The 21,399-nt window shown below is 54.5% G+C and overlaps 1 protein-coding gene across 2 annotated transcripts in view; it reads left to right on the top strand.

The window, feature by feature from the left end:
* ZNF469 (zinc finger protein 469) overlaps nt 1–20,761 on the top strand; it is a 121,768-nt gene extending 101,007 nt beyond the window's left edge. For both annotated transcript variants that reach the window (XM_072346864.1, XM_072346863.1), the window contains exons 3-4: nt 5,114–5,184; nt 8,088–20,761. In XM_072346864.1, the coding sequence (XP_072202965.1) occupies nt 8,250–20,444 (12,195 nt within the window). In that variant the 5' untranslated portion in view covers nt 5,114–5,184; nt 8,088–8,249 and the 3' untranslated portion in view covers nt 20,445–20,761. The remainder of the gene's footprint in view (nt 1–5,113; nt 5,185–8,087) is intronic.
* Nucleotides 20,762–21,399: the final 638 nt, after the last annotated feature.

Raw genomic sequence — 21,399 nt, 5'->3', positions numbered from 1 at the left:
ATGCCATGGTGCGCTGTGAGCCCAGCAGAGAGCTGACAGCTCATGACATGTGGCATTGGCACTGTCATCTCTGCACCAAGCTGCAGAACTCAATGTCAGCACATATCATCCTCCCCAGTTCTTGGCACAGGCTCCATCCTTTGGTGCTTGTTTTGCTGTTTGCTGCAGAGCCCCCAAATGCAAGAGGAAAGGAAATCCTGCCGGAATGCCATGCAACATGCTGGAGGGAGTGGCAAGCTGCTCTCTGAGCAACAGTTCATAGGATTCCAAAATGAGTTTCCTCCATCAGCAGGGATAGAATTGCCATGGGGATGGGGATGGAGATGGGTTTTGTCTTGGTGCCCACATGCAGCTCCAGGTCCAGTGCTTTGTGAGCGTGGGTATGGTGAGATGCATGCCTGGGTTTGTTCCCCAGCCCTTGCATTTAGCTCTGCATCCTGTTTTGCACGGGGATAGTGTGGGGTTAAAGCCAGCCTCACCGTGGATGATGTCTGGGGCTCTGTTTCAGCTGCAGGGTGTTTTCCAGCACCACTCCCCCTTTGCCCTGAGTGTAACTGGATCTGTCCCCCACCAAGCAAGCATTTTTGTTCGGAGCATTTTCAGAATGTTTTGCATTTGGGAGACACACGAGGAATGTCTGCTGGGGAGTGCACACAGTGTGTGAGCCCTGTGCCTGCCACAGCTCTCAGCTACTTCTCTGGGGCTGTTCCCTGCACCAAAAAGGTTTAACTCAGCTCTGTGGCTAATGGGTGCTGCTTTGGTACTGCCATGTCCGCAGCCATCAGCATTGGTATCCCAATGGAGCATCTCCTAGAGGGGTTGGTGCATGGAAATGGCACCAAAATGGCATTCAAATGGTACCGAAATAGCATTGAAATGGCACCACGATGGCACTGAAATGCATCAAAACGGAATTGAAATGCACTGAATTTGCATCAAAACAGCACCAAAATGGCACTGAAATTGCATCAAAGTGGCTCCAAAATTGCACCAAAATGACACTGAGATGTCATTGAAATTGCACTGAAATTGCACCAAAATGGTACCAAAATTGCACTGAAATGCACTGAAATTGCTCCAAAATGGCACCGCAATGCACTGAAACTGCACCAAAGTGGCACCAAAATTGCACTGAAATACACTGAAATGGCATTGGAATCCTTTGAAGTGGCTCTAAAATGTACTGAAACTGCGCCAAAATGGCACTAAAGTAGCACCAAATTGCGCCCAAATCGCGCTGAAATGGCACCGAAATGCACCAGAACCACCCAGAGGCTCCGGACTCCTCTGCTTTATGCGCATCCATCCGCTCTCCCCCCCCCTCATCCCTCCGCTTCCCTCTGCCTCCCTCTGCGGGTCCGGCCGCGCACTGCAGCGCGCCTGCGGGTCCCGCACCCAGCACTGCGGCGAAGGGGCGGCCGTGTCCCACCGCAGCCACAGTTATCTGCCTCTCTCGGCTATTATACTTAATCGGGAAGGGGATAGTTTAAGAAAAATATATATTAAAAAAAAAGAATAATAAAACGCTTTTCTTTTATAGAGAGCGAATTTTAATCACTTTTAATTGAAAATATATATATATATATATATAGGGGCTGATAATATTCGGAACCAAATTTCTGGGAGAGAATAATTAACAAGCGCAATAAATCCCCAAAGGAAAAGCTCATTAATCTTGTCTTTCAGAAGCAAATTTCAGAGGAGAGACCTTATTTAAGACGTTGCTAATAATGATAGGAAAAGCTGACAGCTTAAAAGCCCCCAAATCAGGCAGTGTCCCCCCCTATCAGATCCCAAAGTAACGAGGTCGGGTTGGACACGGTGGTCTCGATTTGCTGGAGGGGACTTGGTTGGTATGGTCACTGCCACTCAGTGTCACCCAGTGTCACCTTATGTCACTCAGTGTCACCCAGTGTCACCCAACATCCTGCCCAGGCCATCAGCATCTACATGGGGAACACTGAATCTGCTCATAGCTATGGGGTGAGCCAAGCATGTTGCTCAGGGAACGTGTGCATGGGTGAGAAATGGACCCATATGGGCACAGAAGGGGACCTTGGTGGCATCACAGAGGAACAAGGGCATGGTGGATGCTCGTGCAGGGGACGCAGTGTGACATGGTGACACCCAGCACAGACAAACCATGGAGTAAAGGGGATGGAAGGGATGCCAAAAGGACAGTGAGATAACTGAGGCTTGGGTGAAAATAACGGCGATGTTCTCATCTGCTCTCGGGTTTCCTGTCCCTGTTTGACCAGGAGAGGAGGGGAAGGCAGCTTGGAGCAGACCCAGGCTCTGCTGGGAGGAAGGAAACATGATACTGAGCTGGGAATGGTGTCATTGCCTTTTTTCCTTTCTTCTTTTTTAGACTCACAACAGCCAGGGCAGGGCCCTGTATTAGGGAAGTGGGATCTGGGGGCATCCAGGCACTGCAAACCCACACCTGGTCCCCACCAGCACCTCCACAGGTGCATCTCTCACCCGCTTCCATCACCTTCCCTCAAGCATCTGTGCGCTCATCATCATTTGCACAGGGGTGTGAAGTTTTGTAAGTTGAAAATAAAGGGGAAGGAAGGGATAGGGATAGGGATAGGGATAGGGATAGGGATAGGGATAGGGATAGGGATAGGGATAGGGACAGGGATAGGGAAAGGGATAGGGACAGGGATAGGGATAGGGAAAGGGATAGGGACAGGGATAGGGATAGGGATAGGGATAGGGATACATCCTTCCCATCCCTTTTTGACTTATCCAAGCTCACCATGTGATGGTGAACATACCCAGGTCACACAGACCTGGGGAGATGCAGAGATACCCGATAGCTCTCCAAGGCCCTGGTTAACTAAAGCACTTAATCCTTGTGCTTTATTTCATTTTTATGCCTCCAAATACTTCACAACAGGCTCACCTCGGAGCGAGCGCCTGGTCCCATTCATTCACATAAGAGGGATTTAAGCAGCAGTGCTTCCCTGCAGCGTGCATTCAGTGGGGTGCTGACCTTCTTCTCTCCTCGTCTTCCTTCCTCACTCGAAACAGCATTCATTTCTATTCAACATTTCTTTTTCCTCTGCTCCTTGGTCCCCTCCTGCTCCTTGTCACTCTGCCCCGTGCTGCCCTGCGCCTTTTATCTGCGTCCCGTTAAATGATCTCAAATATGTGATATGATAAAGACAAACAAACACCCGTTCAATTTAGCTCTCCCTAATGCCAGACTCTACTTTTACCAAAGTAATTAAGATTAATGCAGTTGATAATTTGGGAAGCATTCTTAAATGTACCCTTCTGGCAGCATCTAACATGTAATTTTACCTTGGAAGATTTATCGGAGCACTTAGGTAACAGATAGTTCCTCAGCAAACAGGAGCATTTAGAAGGAAAATGAAAGATTAATATTTCTTAAATAAACGTCAAAATAAGTCATTCTTCCTGACAGCCCCACAAAGATGCTGCTGTCAGCCCCGGCTCCGCTGCTGATCCCTGGAGGAGATTAAACCCACACGGTCCTGGGGACTCAGGATTGGGGCGAGAGAGGTGCTCAGGTGCCTCATGTAAGGGACTTTTTAGGATATAGGGCACTTGAAGGGCTCTGCTTGCCCATATCAGAGCCAAGCCGTGTGCTTACCATCGCCATCCCATCACCTTTGGGAAAGAGCCTTGGGATGGGGTCAGTGTGAGCACCTGCAGCAGTGCGCACCAGGCACTGGGATCTATGGGATTTGTTTTGCTGGGTGTCCTCGATCCACCCAGCTCTGCTTACACTGACAGCAGGTTGGAGTGACCTCCAGCCACTTCCTGTGGCTTCTCCTCTTTCCACCACCCTGGATGCCCCTTAGGAGCCCCATGGGGTATTTCCCAGCCCTTCCAGCACCTCCGGATCGGGCATCATGGATATTTGGGAGGAGCGTGGGCACAGTGCCCAGACATTGGGGTACTGAGGGGTACCCAGGGAGCAGCTCAGGATGTGCCTGCTGCTTGTTTGGAACCAGCTTGCATTAGAAGCCGAGGAAGGATTTGGACTCTCTGCAAACTTTGGATCCAGACCGAAAGCTGGACACTCACCAGCTTGGAAACCCAAAGCCATTCAGATCCAAAAAATCAGTTTTGGACCATTGTGAGCAAGAAGCAAACTTTGTGAATAGCCTTCCAACTCGTCCTCTGGCCAGCAACGTCTGCTGGAAGCAGTCTCTCGCGGTGCTCCTCACCCGGACAGAGCCAGACCAAACCACCCGTGTGTGTGTGCACACACCAGCAGGGCTTCCATCCCATGGCTCCTCCCCAAGGGATGCCCCGGCCTTCCTCAGAACAAGTTTGTGTCGATCACCAAACCTTCTCCTTCAAGTCCTCAAGCCTTGTCCAGGGTTGAAGGACCCATCGTGTTCCTCTTGATGTGCCACTCATGAACAGGAGCTGGCCCCCATTCTGCTTTTCTCTCTGTTTTGTGGGTTAACGTCAGAGGGATGAGCTGTTTTGGGATCTGACCAAGCTGCACACATGGGGAGCAGCAAGCATTGCTCAGCACTGTGCTGCAGAGCTCCTGGAGCCAGGAGCTGGCAGGGAGATAACAGTGTGCCCTGAAAATACCCTAAGTAGTCTCAGAAGTGCTCTTTTCCCTCCATTGCCAAATGGGAATGCAGGCAAGGACCCTGGCAGGCTGGGATGTGTTGGGGCAGGGCTGGGAAGAGGCAGACAGAGCTGGGATAGGGGGGATGGGGATGAGACATGGGGAATGGGGATGGGGATGAGACATGGGGAATGGGGATGGGATGCAGGGGATGAGTATGAGTTGCAGGGGATGGGGATGAAGCGCAAGAGATGGATGGAATGCAGGGGCTGGGTGGGATGCATGGTATAGGGATGAGATGCCAGGGATTGGGATGAGAAGCAAGGGATGGAGTGGGAATCAGAACAGGAGATACAGCCCTCATCTCCATCCCTGCCTCAGTTCCCCTTCCCTGGGGGCACCCATCCTGGCATGGCCGTGGCAATGCATCTTGGGGTAGGAACCCCTCCTTCTTGCAGCCGCGTGCCAAAGCCCAGCCCAGGCGCTGGGAGCCACTGTGCTGCAGCCAAGCCAAACACGGATTCCTGACATACTTCTCTCTTTCCCTTGCAGCCAAGAAATTCATATTTCATGGGAGGTGGAAGTGAGTCCCGGCAGTAGCGGCGTGGCGGAGGGGTGCCAAGGTACCGGCCAGCTGACAGCGCGCTCTGATGCTATTTTTGTGAGCCAGGCTTTGCTCCTCATCCCAGCAGGCTCAGGGCATGCCACAAACTCCCCCCTCCTCCCTCCCCAAACCCCCTCAGCGGGGGGATGCCAAGGCTCAGCTCCCATCACTGCAACCACCCCAGACGCTTTCCTGGCCCCAAGAGACAGAAAGCTGAAACAGTCCCTGCTTTGAGAAGGGGCCAGTTCACAAGAGGAAGGGATTTTTCACAGCCCCTTCAGAGGCAGCTGCTTGACCCGCCCAGGTGAGATGGAAATCCTTTAAATGCCTCCCTCCATCCATGCAGGGCAGACAGAAATCAAAGCATCTTTGTAGTACAGTGGCAGAAACCAGCAGAGGGTTTGGGGAAGGGGGAGTATATGTGGGGCTTTTAGGGCTCAACACAGCCCCGCTGCTTTCAGGCATGGGCTCTTTGTGTGCCTCCCTAAAGGTGTGTCCCAGCTGGGATTTGTGTTTAGTTGTTTTCCATCTACTCTCACACCCATCCCTGTCTGCTCAAAGCTGCATTACGAGAAACCACGGTGCCTCCAAGGGCCACGGAACCGACCCGGATAACAGCATCCAGCACTGACACCCAAATGAGACCCCCACCCCTGGGAGACCCCCACCCCAAGTACCATCCCCACACACCACCCAGCCCTATCAGGGCTTCGTGACACCGGGGCACAGTGCGGTAAGAACAGTCCCTGCCTCACTAATCTAAGGAGCTGATACACGAGGCAGATAGGCGAGGGGAAGCCTTATCGGGGCTGATTTACAGATGGAGAGCTGAGTCACCACGATTAAATGTCTCACCCAAGGTCAGGCGAGGGAGACGCCGAACCCGGGGCTGCGAGGCCCCGAGAGCTGCGTCCTCCACTCCCCCGCAGGGCTGCAGATTGTCCTCCCCATCCCTGACCCTATGCAGGGCTGGAGCTGCGGCAGGGTCCTGCAGAGGGGTTTCAGCCCTCTTTGCCTGCTTTGTTTCAGCAGCTGTAGAGTTTTTGGGTCAGTTTGGCGTCTTTTTCTTGATTGGTTTTTGCTTTCGTTTTGTTTTGTTTTGTTTTGTTTGTGCTCTTTTGGCTTTTTTAACGTTTCCCAGAAGCTGCCTTGCTGCAGTGGGGATGTGGTGGCCACCTCAGTCCCCACACTGTATCCCACTGCTGGGATTCACAGCTTTCCCTCTAGGACAGGAGAAGTTGCCAGGACTGTGGGTGACACAGGGGTGGGTGTGTGCAAGGACAGCCCTACAGGGGTGGCAGGATAGAAGCTCGTGATGGAGGCTGCTTTCACACCTGGGGACAGGGCTCTGTGCACACGTACCTTGTGTGATACTTCCACACTGTGCAGACCAGGCTGGCCATGTTGACTCAGCAGAGCCAGGCGAAGGAGCAGGCTGAGAGTCCCTTCCATAATGATATAAGAGGCAATGGACCTTATTTGCATTTTATTCTGTGTTTCCCATTCAGCTGTGTCTATGCTCAATCCATAAATCCTTCAATAAAGGATTATTGCTTTAAATTAAAGCAACCATCTCTCCTTGTGCATATCCCATGGCTGGCAGAAGTGTTTTCCTGGGACAGAGCAGCCCCAGATCCCTGCCCCGTGTTGCTCCCCAGGCTCCTGTGTCACCCAGAGGGTGCAGCAGGGCACCCATCCATGCCCAGGCTTTGCTAGCACCACCATGCATTGCCGTGCCAGTGCCCATGGCTCTCCAGCACGCTCCTGCGTGCCACCAGCTCCACTTTCCCCACTTGGCCACCTCCAGCTCCCGCTGCCAGCCCCGTGTTTGTTTCTCCTGGCGCTCAGCACTAACACAACAGCAGCCCCCAGCCCTCACCATGCCAGCGCCGCAGCTTTTGGGACGCACAACTGAGCCTTTCCTCTCAAAAAATAGCCCCTTTATGTGGCTGAAAGAGCACGACTGTGATAACGGAGCTCATGCTGGCCTTGGTTATTTTGTCTTGGCCAGGAGCCTTTGCAAAGTTAAACAGCAGTAAACAAGCTGTGCCATTGCAGCACGGCACAGTATAAGGGGGCATTGTCTGCTCGCTGGAGCCCCGCGTGCCGCTGTGCTGTGTTGGCTTTGGCCAGTGGCAGAGCCATCGCCACAGGGGTCGGCCCCATCGGGTTGGGGCTTGTTTCACTTTGGGGAGTGAAAAAACGTCCTTCTGCTTTGCTTTTTCCTCCCTGCATGGTCCCAGAAAGGACTGCAGGGGGACACAGAGGGATCTCTCATCCCATGCATGGGATCTGCAATCAGCACAACACTAATGAGCTGCACTTGAGCCTTATTTGTAGCCTTATTTGCAGCCCCAGTGCCCCCTCCCCTGCTTGGGGCTGCAGTGGGGCTTTGCTCCCTGCAGCATTGCTGCTTGCAGACACCAAAGGGGCACTCTAACTAGGGAACTAACTAGGTAGACTGGTTTTTGGGATGCCTCTTGTCTTCACATTACAGAGCAGCGTTTGGCACAGGCAGTATGCAGTGCTGTTTGGGGGAATGATGCAAAAAGGGGACTGAGGGCTGCAGAAGCCTTTTGCAGGCATGCCCTGCCTGGCCATACCCCAAAATCCAGCACCCCTTTTGGGATGCCTCCCAGCCCTGCTGTCAGCCCTCCCTGGTAATCCGTAGGTGGAGCTCTTCTGTCATCTTTTTCTGCCTATGTTGCTAAGAAGTGAACAGAAATAGCTTCCAAGGGAGGAAAAAGTGCCTGGCTCAGCAGCTCTTGTGAAGGTGAACTGCTTGGGGCATCCTTTGAAGCACAAGAAGTTTCACCCCAGGGATGCACGCAGAGTTTCACTGCTCAAAGCACAAAGGGAAGGGGTCCTGCCTTGCAGGTTCTGCCATTTCTCACTCCACGCTGTTTCTCCTCCTTTTTGCAGGTCCCGGTTGAAGGATGCAGCAGCACCCTGTTTGTGCCTGGCAATCTGCAGTGCCCTGTGCCCGTCCCTGCGACCAGCCCCACAGCACTGTGCCATGACGGGCGGACAGGAGGCAGCAGCAGGACGGGCACGTGGGGCTGTGTAGCCCCCTCCCTGGGTACCATGACTGGAGAGACCCAGCATGCGTACAACATCAGCGAGAAGAGCGAGGCTGGCCCCAAAGAGCAGGACAAGGACTTTGGCTTTGAAGGCTGCGGCGAGAAGGATGGCAGAGGGCTCAGTGGCACTGAGGGGTCATCCTCATTCATGTCCACCAAGGACAAGGAGCCCCACAGCCAGCGGGAAGCCGTGATCCGGCCGCAGCAAGCGGGGAAGATCGACTTTAAATCCCTCCACAACAACCCCAAGTTTGCGGGTGAGAGCAGTTGGGGCAGCATCAAGGGCAGCCCCCAGTCCCCTCCGGGAAAAGGCCGAACCCGCGAGCGCAGCCGGCGAGCAGGGAAGGGCGAGCGGGGCCAGCACCAGCTCTACCGCCTCAGCATCGCCAGCACTCGCCCCAGCCCCACCATAGGCATCGCCTACCCCCAGCAGAAGGTGACCCCCCCAAAGGCACCCGACCCCGGCCGAGCTCCTGCAGCGGGCACTTACCGCTTCCACACACCCAGCATCCCTGAGGAGGAAGAGCTGAGCTTCGGCCGCTGCTTCCCTGAGGCAGCTGCCGGCCATACCTCTGCCAACTATACCTCACCGCCCCATGGCCCCAAAGGGCAGCCCCAACCCGGCGTGCCCCTCAAGAGCCCCGGCACCAATGGGCAGCTACATTACTTTGAGTTTCAGGCGAATGGGGGCAATGTGTGGCCCTCTCCGGAGAAGAGCTTCGCAGGTGCTAGCTATGGGGTCAAGCCCAGCTCTTTCCCTGAGGGTGGCAAAGCAGGCGGCCACTCTCTGGGCACTTTGCCCTTCCAGTTCCCCTTCCAGCTGCTGCACGAGGTGGGGAAGGAGCCGTACCGCGGCGATGCTGAATACCTGGATGTGGCCATTGCCACTGGGCAAGCAGCTCATGGAGCATTCAGCTTCCATTCATCATCTGCCCGCGACTGGCAGGAGGAGACACCAAGTGTTGGGCCCTTCGAGGGTGCGTGCCCCCCAGGACGGCTGTACAGTGTGCCCCCGCTGCTGGCCCCACTGCCTGCCCCACACCGCGGCCCACTGCCATGCTATAAGGGCAGGAGCGAGCATCCCATCGACCCCAGTGGTGCTCTCTCATCCTCTGGTGCTATTGACCAAAACCCAAGCACTTTCCAAGAAAACCAAGCTGTTTTTCCGTCTAGTTTACACTCACCTAGCGTGCCAAAGCCAGTTGGTAAGGGGCAAGCCTCAGCCAAGGACAGTGTGCCCAGCCCACGGCTGCTGCTGCAGAGCAGCCCCCTTCGAAGGAACATGCCACCCAATCTCTCCCAAGTGCACTTTCAGAGCAAAGCCTATTGCAGTCCCCCCGCAGGCAGTGCGGGATCGGTGCCTTTTGAGACTGGCATTCCTCCCCCGGTGCCCACCCACCCCCGACTCATGCAAGCCTGGGGAGGGGCCGCAAAGGTGTTTTCCCCCATGGACCAGAACTCAGCACCTTATTCGAACCCTGTTGGAAGCCAGTTCTCCTTTGAGCGCCAGCCTGGCCCCGAGCAGAGGCAGCAGAGGCAGAAAAATGCCAGGGTGCCCTGGCAGCAGATACACCTCGCTCCCGCGGTGCCTGCACCCAACAGAATGGAGCTGCCAAGAGCAATCCCTGGCCAGAAGCTCCCTTTCCCTCTTGGCACCCCAGAGTGGCCAGGCAGTGGTAAAGCCCACAAAGGTCCCCCCCTAAGCAGCCCCTCGGGGTACCACAGCAAAAAGCTCTTATCAGGAGAAAGCCTTGGGGCACAGCATGGGGACTCCGCCTCTGTGGGTGCTTTTTCTTTTGACAGTGGCAAGGATCCGGGGTCTCCCAGCTGCGACTTGAGAAGCAAAGCCCTTTTCTATGGCATGAACCAGACAGGGCCACCTCCTGCTCCTCCTTCCTCCAGGAGCTCATCAGGCTCAGCGCTGGTCCTGCCACCATCAGCCTTGGTGGTCACCTCCCCATGTGAGTCCCCACTGCCTTCCCCAGTCCCCAATCCCAACTGTGGCAGCACCTGCTCCTCACTCTCGCCCATGTCCAGCAGCCCGCTCAATGCCGGCTTTGATGATGGCCAGATGCCCACAGCCCTTGCCCCTTCACCCTTCTTTCACCACCCATGCCATCCAAAGGAGGGAAGCAAAAGCTTCCACACCTCTGAGATGCTGAGCTCGGCCTCTCTCCATTACCACCCCCAGGACCCTGCCAAGCCCTTCCACTACCCTGCCGACACCCTAAAGGATGAAAACCTCCTGAAGTGCTCCCCAGAGAGCCCCTTTCACAAGCCGGATGTGGAGGTGGCCAAAAGCTGCTTGGAGGAGTTGGACGGGGGCACCCCTCCACCACCACCCTACACATCCCATCACCTGTTGGCCGGCTCGCTCAGCAGCGCCAGCCTGGACCAACTGGATGTGCTGCTGACCTGCAAGCAGTGTGACCAGAACTACAGCAACCTGGCCTCCTTCCTGGAGCACCGCCAGTTCTGCACATCCCACCCAGAGGCCAAAGAGGGACGGCGAGCCCCCGAGCCCCCCAAGCCACCCACCAGCATGCCATTGTCTCCTGACCCCCAGACCCATTTGTTGGCACTGAACAAGGGTGAGGAGTTTCTGTTGGATGGGGAAAGCAAGAGTGAAGGTAAGGAGGATGCACTGAAGGGTGGTCTCTTCAATGGACTCACCACCAGCTCACTGCCGCTCACCGCATCCGACTTGGACATCGATGACGCCAAGCTGGACAGCCTGATCACCGAAGCTCTCAATGGCCTGGGCTACCAGTCAGACAACCCAGAGATTGACAGCAGCTTCATAGATGTCTTCGTCGATGAGGATCTAACAGCGGTGAAGGCTGCCGGCAGCGTGGCATCCCACAGAGCAAAGGAAAGTCTGGCCTCAGAGAGCAAAATGAATCACGTGGCCACAGAGGAGAAAGGGGTGGGCCAACTCAAGGATGGTTACTGCTCTGCAGACAGCCAGTGGGGCAAAGAGCGGGCAAAGAGGAGAGCGGGAAGGCAGCACGCTCACAGGAGGAGGCCAGCACGGAGGCTGGCAGCCTGTGATGCTGAGCAGACAGAACCAGTAGTCGAGGAGAAGACAGCCAGGCCAAGGGTGGGCAGAAAGAACAGCATTCCACCAGCATCTTCCAGGCCAGCCTCCAGCCAAAAGCAGCCCAAGAAGCTCAACCAGGAGCCTCAGGGTGCTTCCACCAAGAGCCCCAAGCCACCTCGGTTCTCCATGAAGGAGGTGAAGAAGAGGAAGGCCCGCAGCGGGACATGGAGCAAGGAGCTCATCCACAAGATCGTGCAGCAGAAGAACAAGCTCCACCAGCTGCACACGAAGAGCAGCAAGCTGCCCACACTCGCTGGGAGGCCTGCACCGGGCACCCAGGAGGGCCGGTTCCAGGAATATGAGTACATCTCCGACTCGGAAGAGGAAGGAGCAGCATGCAGCAAGCTCCGTGGGAGGAGAAAGAGGGGAGCAGCATTTATGGGGAGAGCCAAATATGGCTTCAGTAAGAAATGTCCCAGGAGAGGTGAGCGATCCAAAGAGAAAGATCCAGCCTGGAGCTACAGCCGGAGGAGAAACCGCCGGAAAAGGGAGGCACCAGAGCACAGCAGGCTTTCCAGTCCAGAGACCACCAAGAAAGGGGATAGTGCTGGCAGAACCTGCAGGCACAGCAGCCAGTCATCCATGGGCAGCAATCCCAGCACCAGTGCTTGCACCAAGGGTGGTCTCAGTGAGACAGAAAGCAAGAAGGCAGGCATGAAGGGGACAAGGTGCTCGGGTAGCCTGGCACTGACACTACCAGCTGTACTCAGCCATCCTGAGGACAGGAGCCCAAAGACAAGCCAGAAAAGCAAGGAGGACTTATCCCGAGGGAGCAGGCGGGTTGGCTCAGCCAAGCCTTTGGTGGCAGGCTCCAGATCACATCTAAGTAACGAAGCAGATGCTGCCGCTAAAGGAGATACAGAAGAGGAGTCACTGCCACAGACCCAGGAGGGGCAGCTGCCAAGCACATCCACCTTAGGCAGGAGCCCCATCAGTCTGTCCCATAAGGAGGAGGCAGAAGAGCCTGAAGGAGCGGCAAACCCCACAAGTGAGGCGAAAGAGCCTGCCTTGGAGGCTCAGGGCTCACCTGGGTCAGAGGTGGTCATCCAGAGGCAACGTTTTGCCCCATACACAGGTGATGCACTCAAATACCACGCAGAGGAGCTGATGTCTCCAGCCCCTGATGAGGATGGATCCAGCTCCAGTGCCACCTACTCAGCTGGAGATGCCCCTAGGCTCAGTGACAGTGAGAAGGGCTATGCCGTGCCTGCCGCCCCAGTCAGTGACAGTGCTGTGGAAATGATGCTGACCAAAGAGCCTGATCCATACGTCAGCAGCGACAACACTTTTTTTGATCCCAAAGGCCTTCCTGCTCGCTACGATGCCAATCTCTTCTCAAAGCCACCGCCCTTGGCACCCTCACACATGGAAGATATGTATTTGTGCCAAGAGGACATCAATGCTGGTTCCTTCGAGCAGAAGCATGCCAGTGTTTCCCCCTACACCACAGGGACCCCGCAGACTAAGGCCTCCTCCCCTCTCAGCTTCGATTCCTCTTCCATTTTTGGAGAGCTGCCAGTGGCCGAGTTCGATTCACCGCTGTATGAGACGGTGCCTGCAAGCAAGGACAGCTATGTGACTGCATTTGCTTGCCCTGGAGGTGACCCTAGCAAGCCGCTGCCCTTTGAGCAGCCATACTCAGCATTCATGCCAGAGAAGGACTGGTCCCTGATGGAGGAGGTGGCTCCAATGCTGCCCGAAGACATGGCTCCCTTCCATGGCTTGTCAGTGGACAAGCCACTCACCAAGAAATTCCCTGAGGAGGGACCCATTCCCGCCAGCCATCTGCCTCTGCCGGACAGGATAACAGATTACAATGTGACTTTCATGAACAACATATCGGATGATGAGCTGGAGATCAAGCGCTTAGTGACAGAGCTGGAGAGTCAGCTGCAAACCAGCAAGCTGAGCAGTGAGGTGCCAACCACCCTGCAGAAAGGCGAGCATCACACTGCTGCAGCCCCACGGGGATCAGCTGAGCCCTTCCCATCCCTACCTGAGCCAGGGATGGGCCACCAGAAGGGGCTCTTTGTGACAGATGACCTGGGCAGCTCAAACCTCCTCACCACTGGGGACAGACTGGGGGGCGAGAAGCCAGCAGTCACACATGGAAACTATGAGGGAGGCAGGGAGCCCTGGCACAGACCTGTGGGTTTCGTCTCGATGGATGCTGGGATGTGTACAGCAGCCCCTGCAGATGGGTTTTGTCCCATCAAGAGCAGGGAGCAGCTGCAGGGAGCTGAGGCCACTGAGGAAAGTGACACCAGAAAGATGGAAAATGAGTCTTCCTCCAAAAGTCGGCCCGAGTCATGCACATCTGACACAAATGAGGTGCCCATCTACCCTGCAGACCCCATTGCAAAAAGCCCTCCTGCTTCCACCAACACCGTGTTCCCTGAAACACAGGAGGTAACCAAAGCTAGCGAGGACAGCCTGCCACCCCTGGCTCACACACGTGATACTGAGAGCTTCCCCACACCGGGGAAAACGGGGGAGCTCACTGCAGAGCTGGAGAAGTTCAGTACTTGTCTTCCACGCCATAACCCTGAACAGGGCTTTCAAGCAGATCCAGACACAGCTGCAGATCTTGTCTTCTCACCTCACATCAAAGACAGCCCAGATGCAGAAGAAAGGCCCTTCAGAAAGTCTGAGGCACCCAAAATGGTGAAGAGTGCCATGGATTTCAATGGGGACAGCAGTGGGTCTGCATTGCTGGAAGAAGAGGAGGAAAGGAAGAGCCCCACAGCCCTCCTGGCCCCCAGGCACGGAGACAGAGACAGCAAGCATACGGCACGGCTGCTCAACATGCTGAACCTGCCCAAGCAGAGCTCTCCAAAGAACCCCCAGGACACCAACCCGCTGCAGCAGCTCCAGCTCTTCGTGGCGCGGACAGTGAAGAGCAACGAGGAGGAGCTGCTGCTGCCATGCTTCCCTGTGCTGCTGGCTCCCAGCAACCCCACTGCCTCCAGCAAGGGCCAGCCAGAGCAGAAAGAGGAGAGCAATGATGGGGAAAATCAGACATGTCGCCCTGCCCCAGGGGAAGGGGATGGCCCCATGGAGGGCAATGCAGAGAGCATTGCTGCCCCTGCTAAAGACGCTGCACTGTTCCCCAGTGCATGCGAGCAGCTTGAGTCGTTCAATGCAACGGGCTCTTACAGTGCAAAACTATCCACATTTGCTGACCCCAAGCTGCAAAATAACGTAGCAGACCTGCAGCACTTAGCAAATGAGCACACAGAGCTGAATGACATTAATATCCGTGCAGATGGAGCTTCCCCAGAGCACGATGACCTCTCACCACTCAAAAGCACAGTGGTGACCCTGCTGCCAGGGCAAGGAAAGAAAGCTGATCAGCTCATAGAAGAGCAGGAGCCAGATAAAAACAAAGCGACCTTGGCATTTACAAAACATGAGCAATCCCATTTAAGCCACAATGTGCCAGAGAAAGAAATGCCGGACAGCACGGCAGTGGAGATGCTGGGGACAAACGAGGCTGAATGTAAAGTGTGGTGTGAAGGAGCTGACCCTGATGTGCAGGTATCAGGATCTGTGCAAAGCAAGCAAATGGGAGCAGGCAGCGTTCCCAACAGCCCCACTGACACACTCAGTCCATCCAGTGAGCTCCAGGTATGTTCCACCTTGCCGCAGGACCCAGAAACATACACAGTAAATGCAAAGCTCCCCAGAGATGGGAACAGCAAGAAAAAACCCTTCAGCATTCATGATGCAGATGAAGCTCTGGCCAGCCAGCCCTCGCTGATGAGTTCTTCCCACCCCAAGTACTTGCAGAGCAGTGGGACTGATGGAGAAGGGTCACCTGCTTTTGGCATTCAGCTCTTAGAAGAGAAGAACGCTTGGGGGATGGAGGGTCCTTGTGAGCTGTGCTCTGCTCCTTGCTCACCACCTCAAGATGTTGGGAAAGAAGGACCTGAAAGCGCTGGTGATGTGCTGCCAGGCTCTCCTTCTAAACAAAACCAAGTGTGTGCCATCCCAGATACGGTCATTAACTCTGTACCTCCAGAAACTACAAACTACTCCACCCAGTCTGTGACAGACCTGCTGCTGATCGCAGACAGAGAGGTAAACCTGAATCTAGAGAAAAAGTTTGAGAACTGCTCCAGTGATGGCAGTAAGTGCCAGAATGACCCAGAGGCTCTGTCCAGTGGTTTTGTTGCTCTGCAGGTGCCAACTGCTGTCTGTAGAGGTCTTAAAAGGACTGGAGATCTTGGTCCCAAGGAGCTCAATGACCACCACTCAGACACAGCAGAGGTGGAAACTGGTGATCTCTCCAAAATCACAGAGAATGGGGAAAAGAGTTTTAAAGGTGAGAATCCCAAGAGCCACAGGGCTGAGCATAGCAGAGAAGCCACAAGTTGCTCAGTGAATAATGCAGACCAAGGAGAGAACAACACATGTCCCAGTACTCCAAACCCTTCCCAGCATGAACCCCATAAAGAAAAGAAGCCCGGCGTGCTCCAGGTCACCTGTGACATCTGCTCAGCCTCTTTTCGCTCCAAGCCTGGCCTGACCAGGCACAAAGCTGTCAAGCACCACGTGAGGAACAGCAGCGTGCTGCAGACCAACAAAGCTCTCAGGTCTGCCCTGATCCCTGCAGACCGGACATCAAAAGCAGCAGCCCAGAAAGTCCCCAGGAAGAGCCTGAAGATGGTTAAAGAGAAAACCTGCAGCTCCCAGATGCCAGCTGACGTGGCTGAGCACGTCCCCAAGAAAATATGCACCGGACTGGAGAAAGAGCCCAGCACACAGATACAGGAGGTGGTCAGCAGAGTGCTGAGTGACCTCAGCGTGAGATCACTGGACGCGTCCCAGGAGTTGCACCACACACATTTTCTGCACCAAGAGATGGAGGCAAAGGGGCAGCGCATGGAGGCAAGGGCAGCAGGGGAGGTGTCAGCTGGGAAGCTGAACCCGGGAAGGCAGGGCAGGAAGGGGGAAAAGGGCAGAAGGAGCCAAAGCAGAGACTTTGAAGGGATAAACGGCAATTCAGAGAAGAAGCTGAACAGGAAAGTCAGACGAAGGAAAGCAAAGGCGTATGCCAGCAGACACAAGCCTGATGGTCCATGTGAGCTGGAGGAGAATTCGGGTCCTCCCCCTGCTCTCTTCAGCTCCAGCCTGCCCAGTGTCATGGAGGGCTTGCATGAGCCTGGTGGTTGCATCTCTACAGAGGAACAAAACAGGCCCAACTCATCTCAGCACCCTCAGAACACAAAACAATCTCCATGTGCAGCTGAGCTCGCAGAAGACCCAGGTGATGGGACAGCGTCTTCAAAGGAGATGGCCAGCAGGGAACCAACAACAAGCACAGCTGCCTGTCCTGAGGAGATGGAAGATCCAGATCAAGTAGAAAGTAGCACGCAGGCTTGCAAAATGTGGGTTAGTGGGTTGGTGAAGCAAGTCGGGGAGGGATTAGGCAAGGTAGGCGAAGAGCAGCATCACAATGGCAACAGCAGGGAAAAGATGGACACTGAGACAAGAGACGGTTTGGGAGGCACAAGCAATGGGAACTGGAGCACTGCTCCACAGAGTCCTCCATCTCCTTCCCATGGGGTCCCACGGCTGGAGACGTATGATCTGGAAGGCTCCCAGATGTCCCCCACATGCAATGCACTGCAGCCCATGCCAGCAGCCAGCCCCACATCTGCAGAGCCGAAGCACTGGGTGAAGGCAGAGGTTCCACAAAGCAGGGAGCACTCACTGGATGAAGACTCCACATTCTCCCAGCTGTTCCCCAGGGATGACCAGTTCATCCGAAGGAAATGCACACGGGTCTATGGGAAGCGCAGCAAGAAACCCAAGCCTATCAGTGAGGCAAACCTCCAGCCAGCAGGTGCCATCGACCTCTTCACCATCCAAGTAGCATCCAACCTCAGCAACACCAGATCCTTCTGTGTCACCAGGGAGGACCCTTGTGAATATGAGACCATCTCCATTGACGATGCCTTAACACTCAACATGTGTCACAGCAACAAGGCAAAGAGTGGAGAAGATGTTCCTAGTGGATCTAAAAGTGTTGTGTTGAAGTCAGACGGTGAGAAGATTGACCGAGAGAAGGAGGTCATTGACTTGGAGGACAACATGCTAACCTTCTTGTGCGAAAACAGCCAAATGGACAATGTCAGCAGCATGAACATCTGGGGCAGTCTAGAGAAGGAGGGTGAAAGCCTGTCTGCTGAGATGTTTGAGGCCCCAATAGGCCTTGAGAGTGAGCACTCACTTGGAGAAATGAGCTCCGAACCACCTGACCTAGTGGAGGAACCCTGCGATGTCAGGGTGACTGAAGATTCAGGCTCTCCCGAATTTCACACAATTGACATTGAGAGGCTGAATGCAAAGTTTAAAATGAAAGATGTGTGTTTCTTCAGCCCTTGTGAAGATCCTTCTGGGGACAGCAGCACCATGAGTCTCAAGCCAAAGCCAGGCCAGCACAGCAAGCATAGCAGGAGTAAGCTAGAAGATGGGAAGCTGAGCAAAAACCGTAATGACATCACCATCAAGGCCAAAGACAAGCAATACAAATGCAAGGTCTGCTTCCAGTGGTTCCTGACACTAGGAGAGCTGGACTTCCACAAGCTAACCCACAACCCATCCCCACCGCCCACCTGCTACATGTGCGTCCAGCGCAAGTTCAGCTCCCGGGAACAGCTGAGAGACCACCTGAAGGAGAAGCATGCCAAGAACAAGGCAGGCCTGTGGGCTTGTGGGATGTGCCTGAAGGAGATTTCTGATGTCTGGATGTACAACGAGCATCTCCGGGAGCATGCCACACAGTTTGCTCGCAAGGGGCAAGCGCAGAAGTCCGTGATGGGCCTACCGTCCTGCTTCAGTGAGGACAATGACGCTGTCACCCATTTCCTCAACACCATCATGTGTCGGAAACCCAGCAGGTCATCCCGGCATGCTGACTCCAGCTGCAAGCATACAGTGAGCAGAGAGAGCAGGAGCCCCAGGGAGCTATCCCTAGAGCAGGAAGCCAGGGCAATGAAAGAGCCCTCAGAAAGCAGCATCAAAGTGAAAGCAACTGCTCCCAGCTCCTCCAAAGCATCTGCCAGCCCTTCTCCAGAGCGTATGTCAAAAAGTGAAGGCACTCTGAAGTCTGTCCCCATGCACCCAGACTGCAAGGATCCTTCCAGGGACTGCCATCATTGTGGCAAGCAGTTTCCCAAACCATTCAAACTCCAGCGGCATTTGGTGGTGCACAGTTTGCAGAAGATTTACTTGTGCCACAAGTGCCCCATGTTCTACCAGGAGACCAAAGAGCTTCGAAACCACCTCAGCCAGGAGCACGGGATTGTGGAGGAGCAGGAGATCAAGCACACCACGCTGTACGCCTGCGAGCTCTGTGCAGATGTCATGCATGTTATCAAGAAGTCCTTCATATGCAGCATGTGCAACTACACCTTCTCTAAGAAGGAGCAGTATGACCGACACATGGAGAAGCACCTAGTGGGAAGCAACAAGACTTTTAAGTTCAGAGGGGTCATGAGGCCCAGCACTGCCTTCAGAGAGGGCAGAGAGAAGGGCAGGGAGGATAGCTCTCTTAGGGACGCCGTGCCACCGAGCAAGAGGAGGAAGGTTGTTCACCACGGCAGCTCACCCACTCATCTCAACCACACTGGTGACCTGCAGTTGGTGGAGTCTCCAGCTGGCCCCAACTTTCAGCCTCCTCCAACCTCCTTCCCTACAGCCTCCAGGGACCCAATGGTGCCTTTGCCCCAGACCTTGGTGAAAACAGAAGAGCTGGTGGGTGACTTCTGTGACCTGCTGGTAGAGATGGAGAAATCTCAGTTTGACACCTTGCCTCCACCCCCCTGTCTCTCCCCATCTTTGCCACAGGCTGCAACAAGTGGCCCAGAGCTTGGTCATATCTCTGCCCTGTCCATTGCAGAGCTGGAGAAAGAAGCTTTCGATGGGAAACCACTTCCTTTCCTGGACTCACCTGAGTTTGGCATTGACCTTGCTGGGTTAGCTTGCAACCAAGCCACAGACCAAAAGCTGTCTCCTCCACACCTCACTGAGAAATGTGGTTATGCCGATACTCCTAAAAGAACAAGCATAGTCAACAGAGACGAATATGTAGCAGGACTTCTGGAAAATCCCGATGCAGCCACCGATGCCATGGATGGGATCCCATTTCTCCAGCTTTCCAAGAAGGTCTCAGAGCTTCCTTCCCCACGGGAAGAGGCTCTGCCAGCCAAGGAGACCCACAGGACACTGTGGGTCAACCCCAGTGAGGCCTCCTCTTGGGAAGGAGCACCCAAAGCCACTTCTCCGGTGTCTGCTCATCACCCCCTGCCCCTGAAGGACAAGACAGCGTCACCTGCACTGAACAGAGCTGCCAAAGATTCGACCCCGCAGAAGAAGACCACAGGTGGGGAGGCTGCTCCTGAGGAGGGCCAGCAGGGTGGTGTGGCGAAGGACAAACCCATGCCGGAGGCCAGCATCAAGGACAGCAGCACGAGCCCCAAGGACCATGGTGGCAACCCCAGCAGGTCCACAGGACACCAAGCCCGGGGCGAGGCAGCCAACAACACAGCCAAGCTTCACCCCAAGAGGAGGAAAGAGCATAAATCTCTCAGCCACCGGGGCAGCGCCGGCTCCCGGGAGAACATGGAGGGAGACGGCAAGAAGAAGAAAATGCGGACACCGGGTCTGTCCAGGAGCGAGGGCTCTGGTGAGCTCAAATGCAATGACTGGAGCAACGGCGAAGGCCCAGCCTTGTCCCCTGGGCGGAGGGACTCCCACTGCAACAAGCTGCTGCCCAGACCCAGAGCGGGCTCCCAGCTGAAGAAAGCGGTGCCGGATGCTTGCAGCCAGAAGAAGGGGGAGATGCGGCACGCCAATGGGGATGTGAGGCGGAGGAAGGCCATTCTGGGGAAGAGCCTCCAGCAGGTGTTGGCCAAAGGTGCGGTGCAGACCCCATGCAGCTCACTGCACGGCCCACGGCCCGCACGTGGCACCAGGCCCACCGGGCCAGCCAGCTACCGCACCGCCGAGTCCCAGAACAACCTGCTCAGCCAGCTCTTCGGGCAAAAATTAACCAGCTTTAAGATTCCTTTAAGAAGAGATACTTCAGAGTAATTTATGGAAGTGACTTATGGTGATCCACAGCTGCTTTCATGGGGTTTGCAAGGGAAAAATTATCAAAGCATTAAATTCGTTTGTGTAGCATGATTTTTCTGTCTAGCTTAAATGAACTTGCACTGCAGCCTCTGTGAAATAGTTTGCTTTGTGTCTACTAATCTACTTTAATTCACCTGATTTATCATGCAAATGCTAGAACTTTGATGTTGCTGATGATTTTCATGAACTGAAATTGTAATCGCTTTGGGCAGACTGAATGGTGAAGAGCAATTGCTTTATTGCAGAAGTGCTGAGGTTATAAGGATACTTGCAAATCTCAGACCCTTTTGAGACTGTGTCTGTGTTATCTTTGTACAAAGTACTTGAAGAGATGAACTTCATTCCGTAGACGTCTTATTCATGAGGTGCAGTACACTGTAGAAAGCAAATTTTTTTTTTAATTTTTATATATATATATATATATTTTTTTTTTATTTTTTTTTTTTGGTGAAGATTTTGCACAAATAATCCCATACGATTCATTTAATAGGGAGCCGGCCTAAGAGCTGATACAGTTAAAATAATTAAATTAAGCATCAAGCATCCCATATTCTGACAGCCATCCCTGGGAATTGGTTTCTACGTCGTCAGGAGAATCCCAAAGGCGCCGGGGTTGTCCGAGCGCTGCCGCCGTCGCTGCCGCTCTTTGACCACTGTTAGACGATGCGCGCAGAGGAGAGCTGCCGGCACACTGCACCTTGACACTTGTGACAAACTCTTGGTTTTTAGGGGTGGCGGGGGGTTTTTTTTAGGGGGGTGGGAAGGGAGAAGGCTCGGAGATGTTTATTATTATTATTTGTTGTTGTTCGTGGGGGGTTGTTTATTTTTCTTTTTTGCGCAACGACAAAACTGTGCCAATTTACCGCATCGCAACGGTACAACCCGAGTGCCCTCAACGGTATCACTTCTACCC

Source organism: Excalfactoria chinensis, chromosome 11 (assembly GCF_039878825.1).
Source record: "Excalfactoria chinensis isolate bCotChi1 chromosome 11, bCotChi1.hap2, whole genome shotgun sequence".
In the NCBI taxonomy this organism is placed as follows: domain Eukaryota; kingdom Metazoa; phylum Chordata; class Aves; order Galliformes; family Phasianidae; genus Excalfactoria; species Excalfactoria chinensis.
The sequence above is the reverse complement of the archived record's forward strand: the minus strand, read 5'-3'. Positions and strand labels throughout refer to the sequence as shown.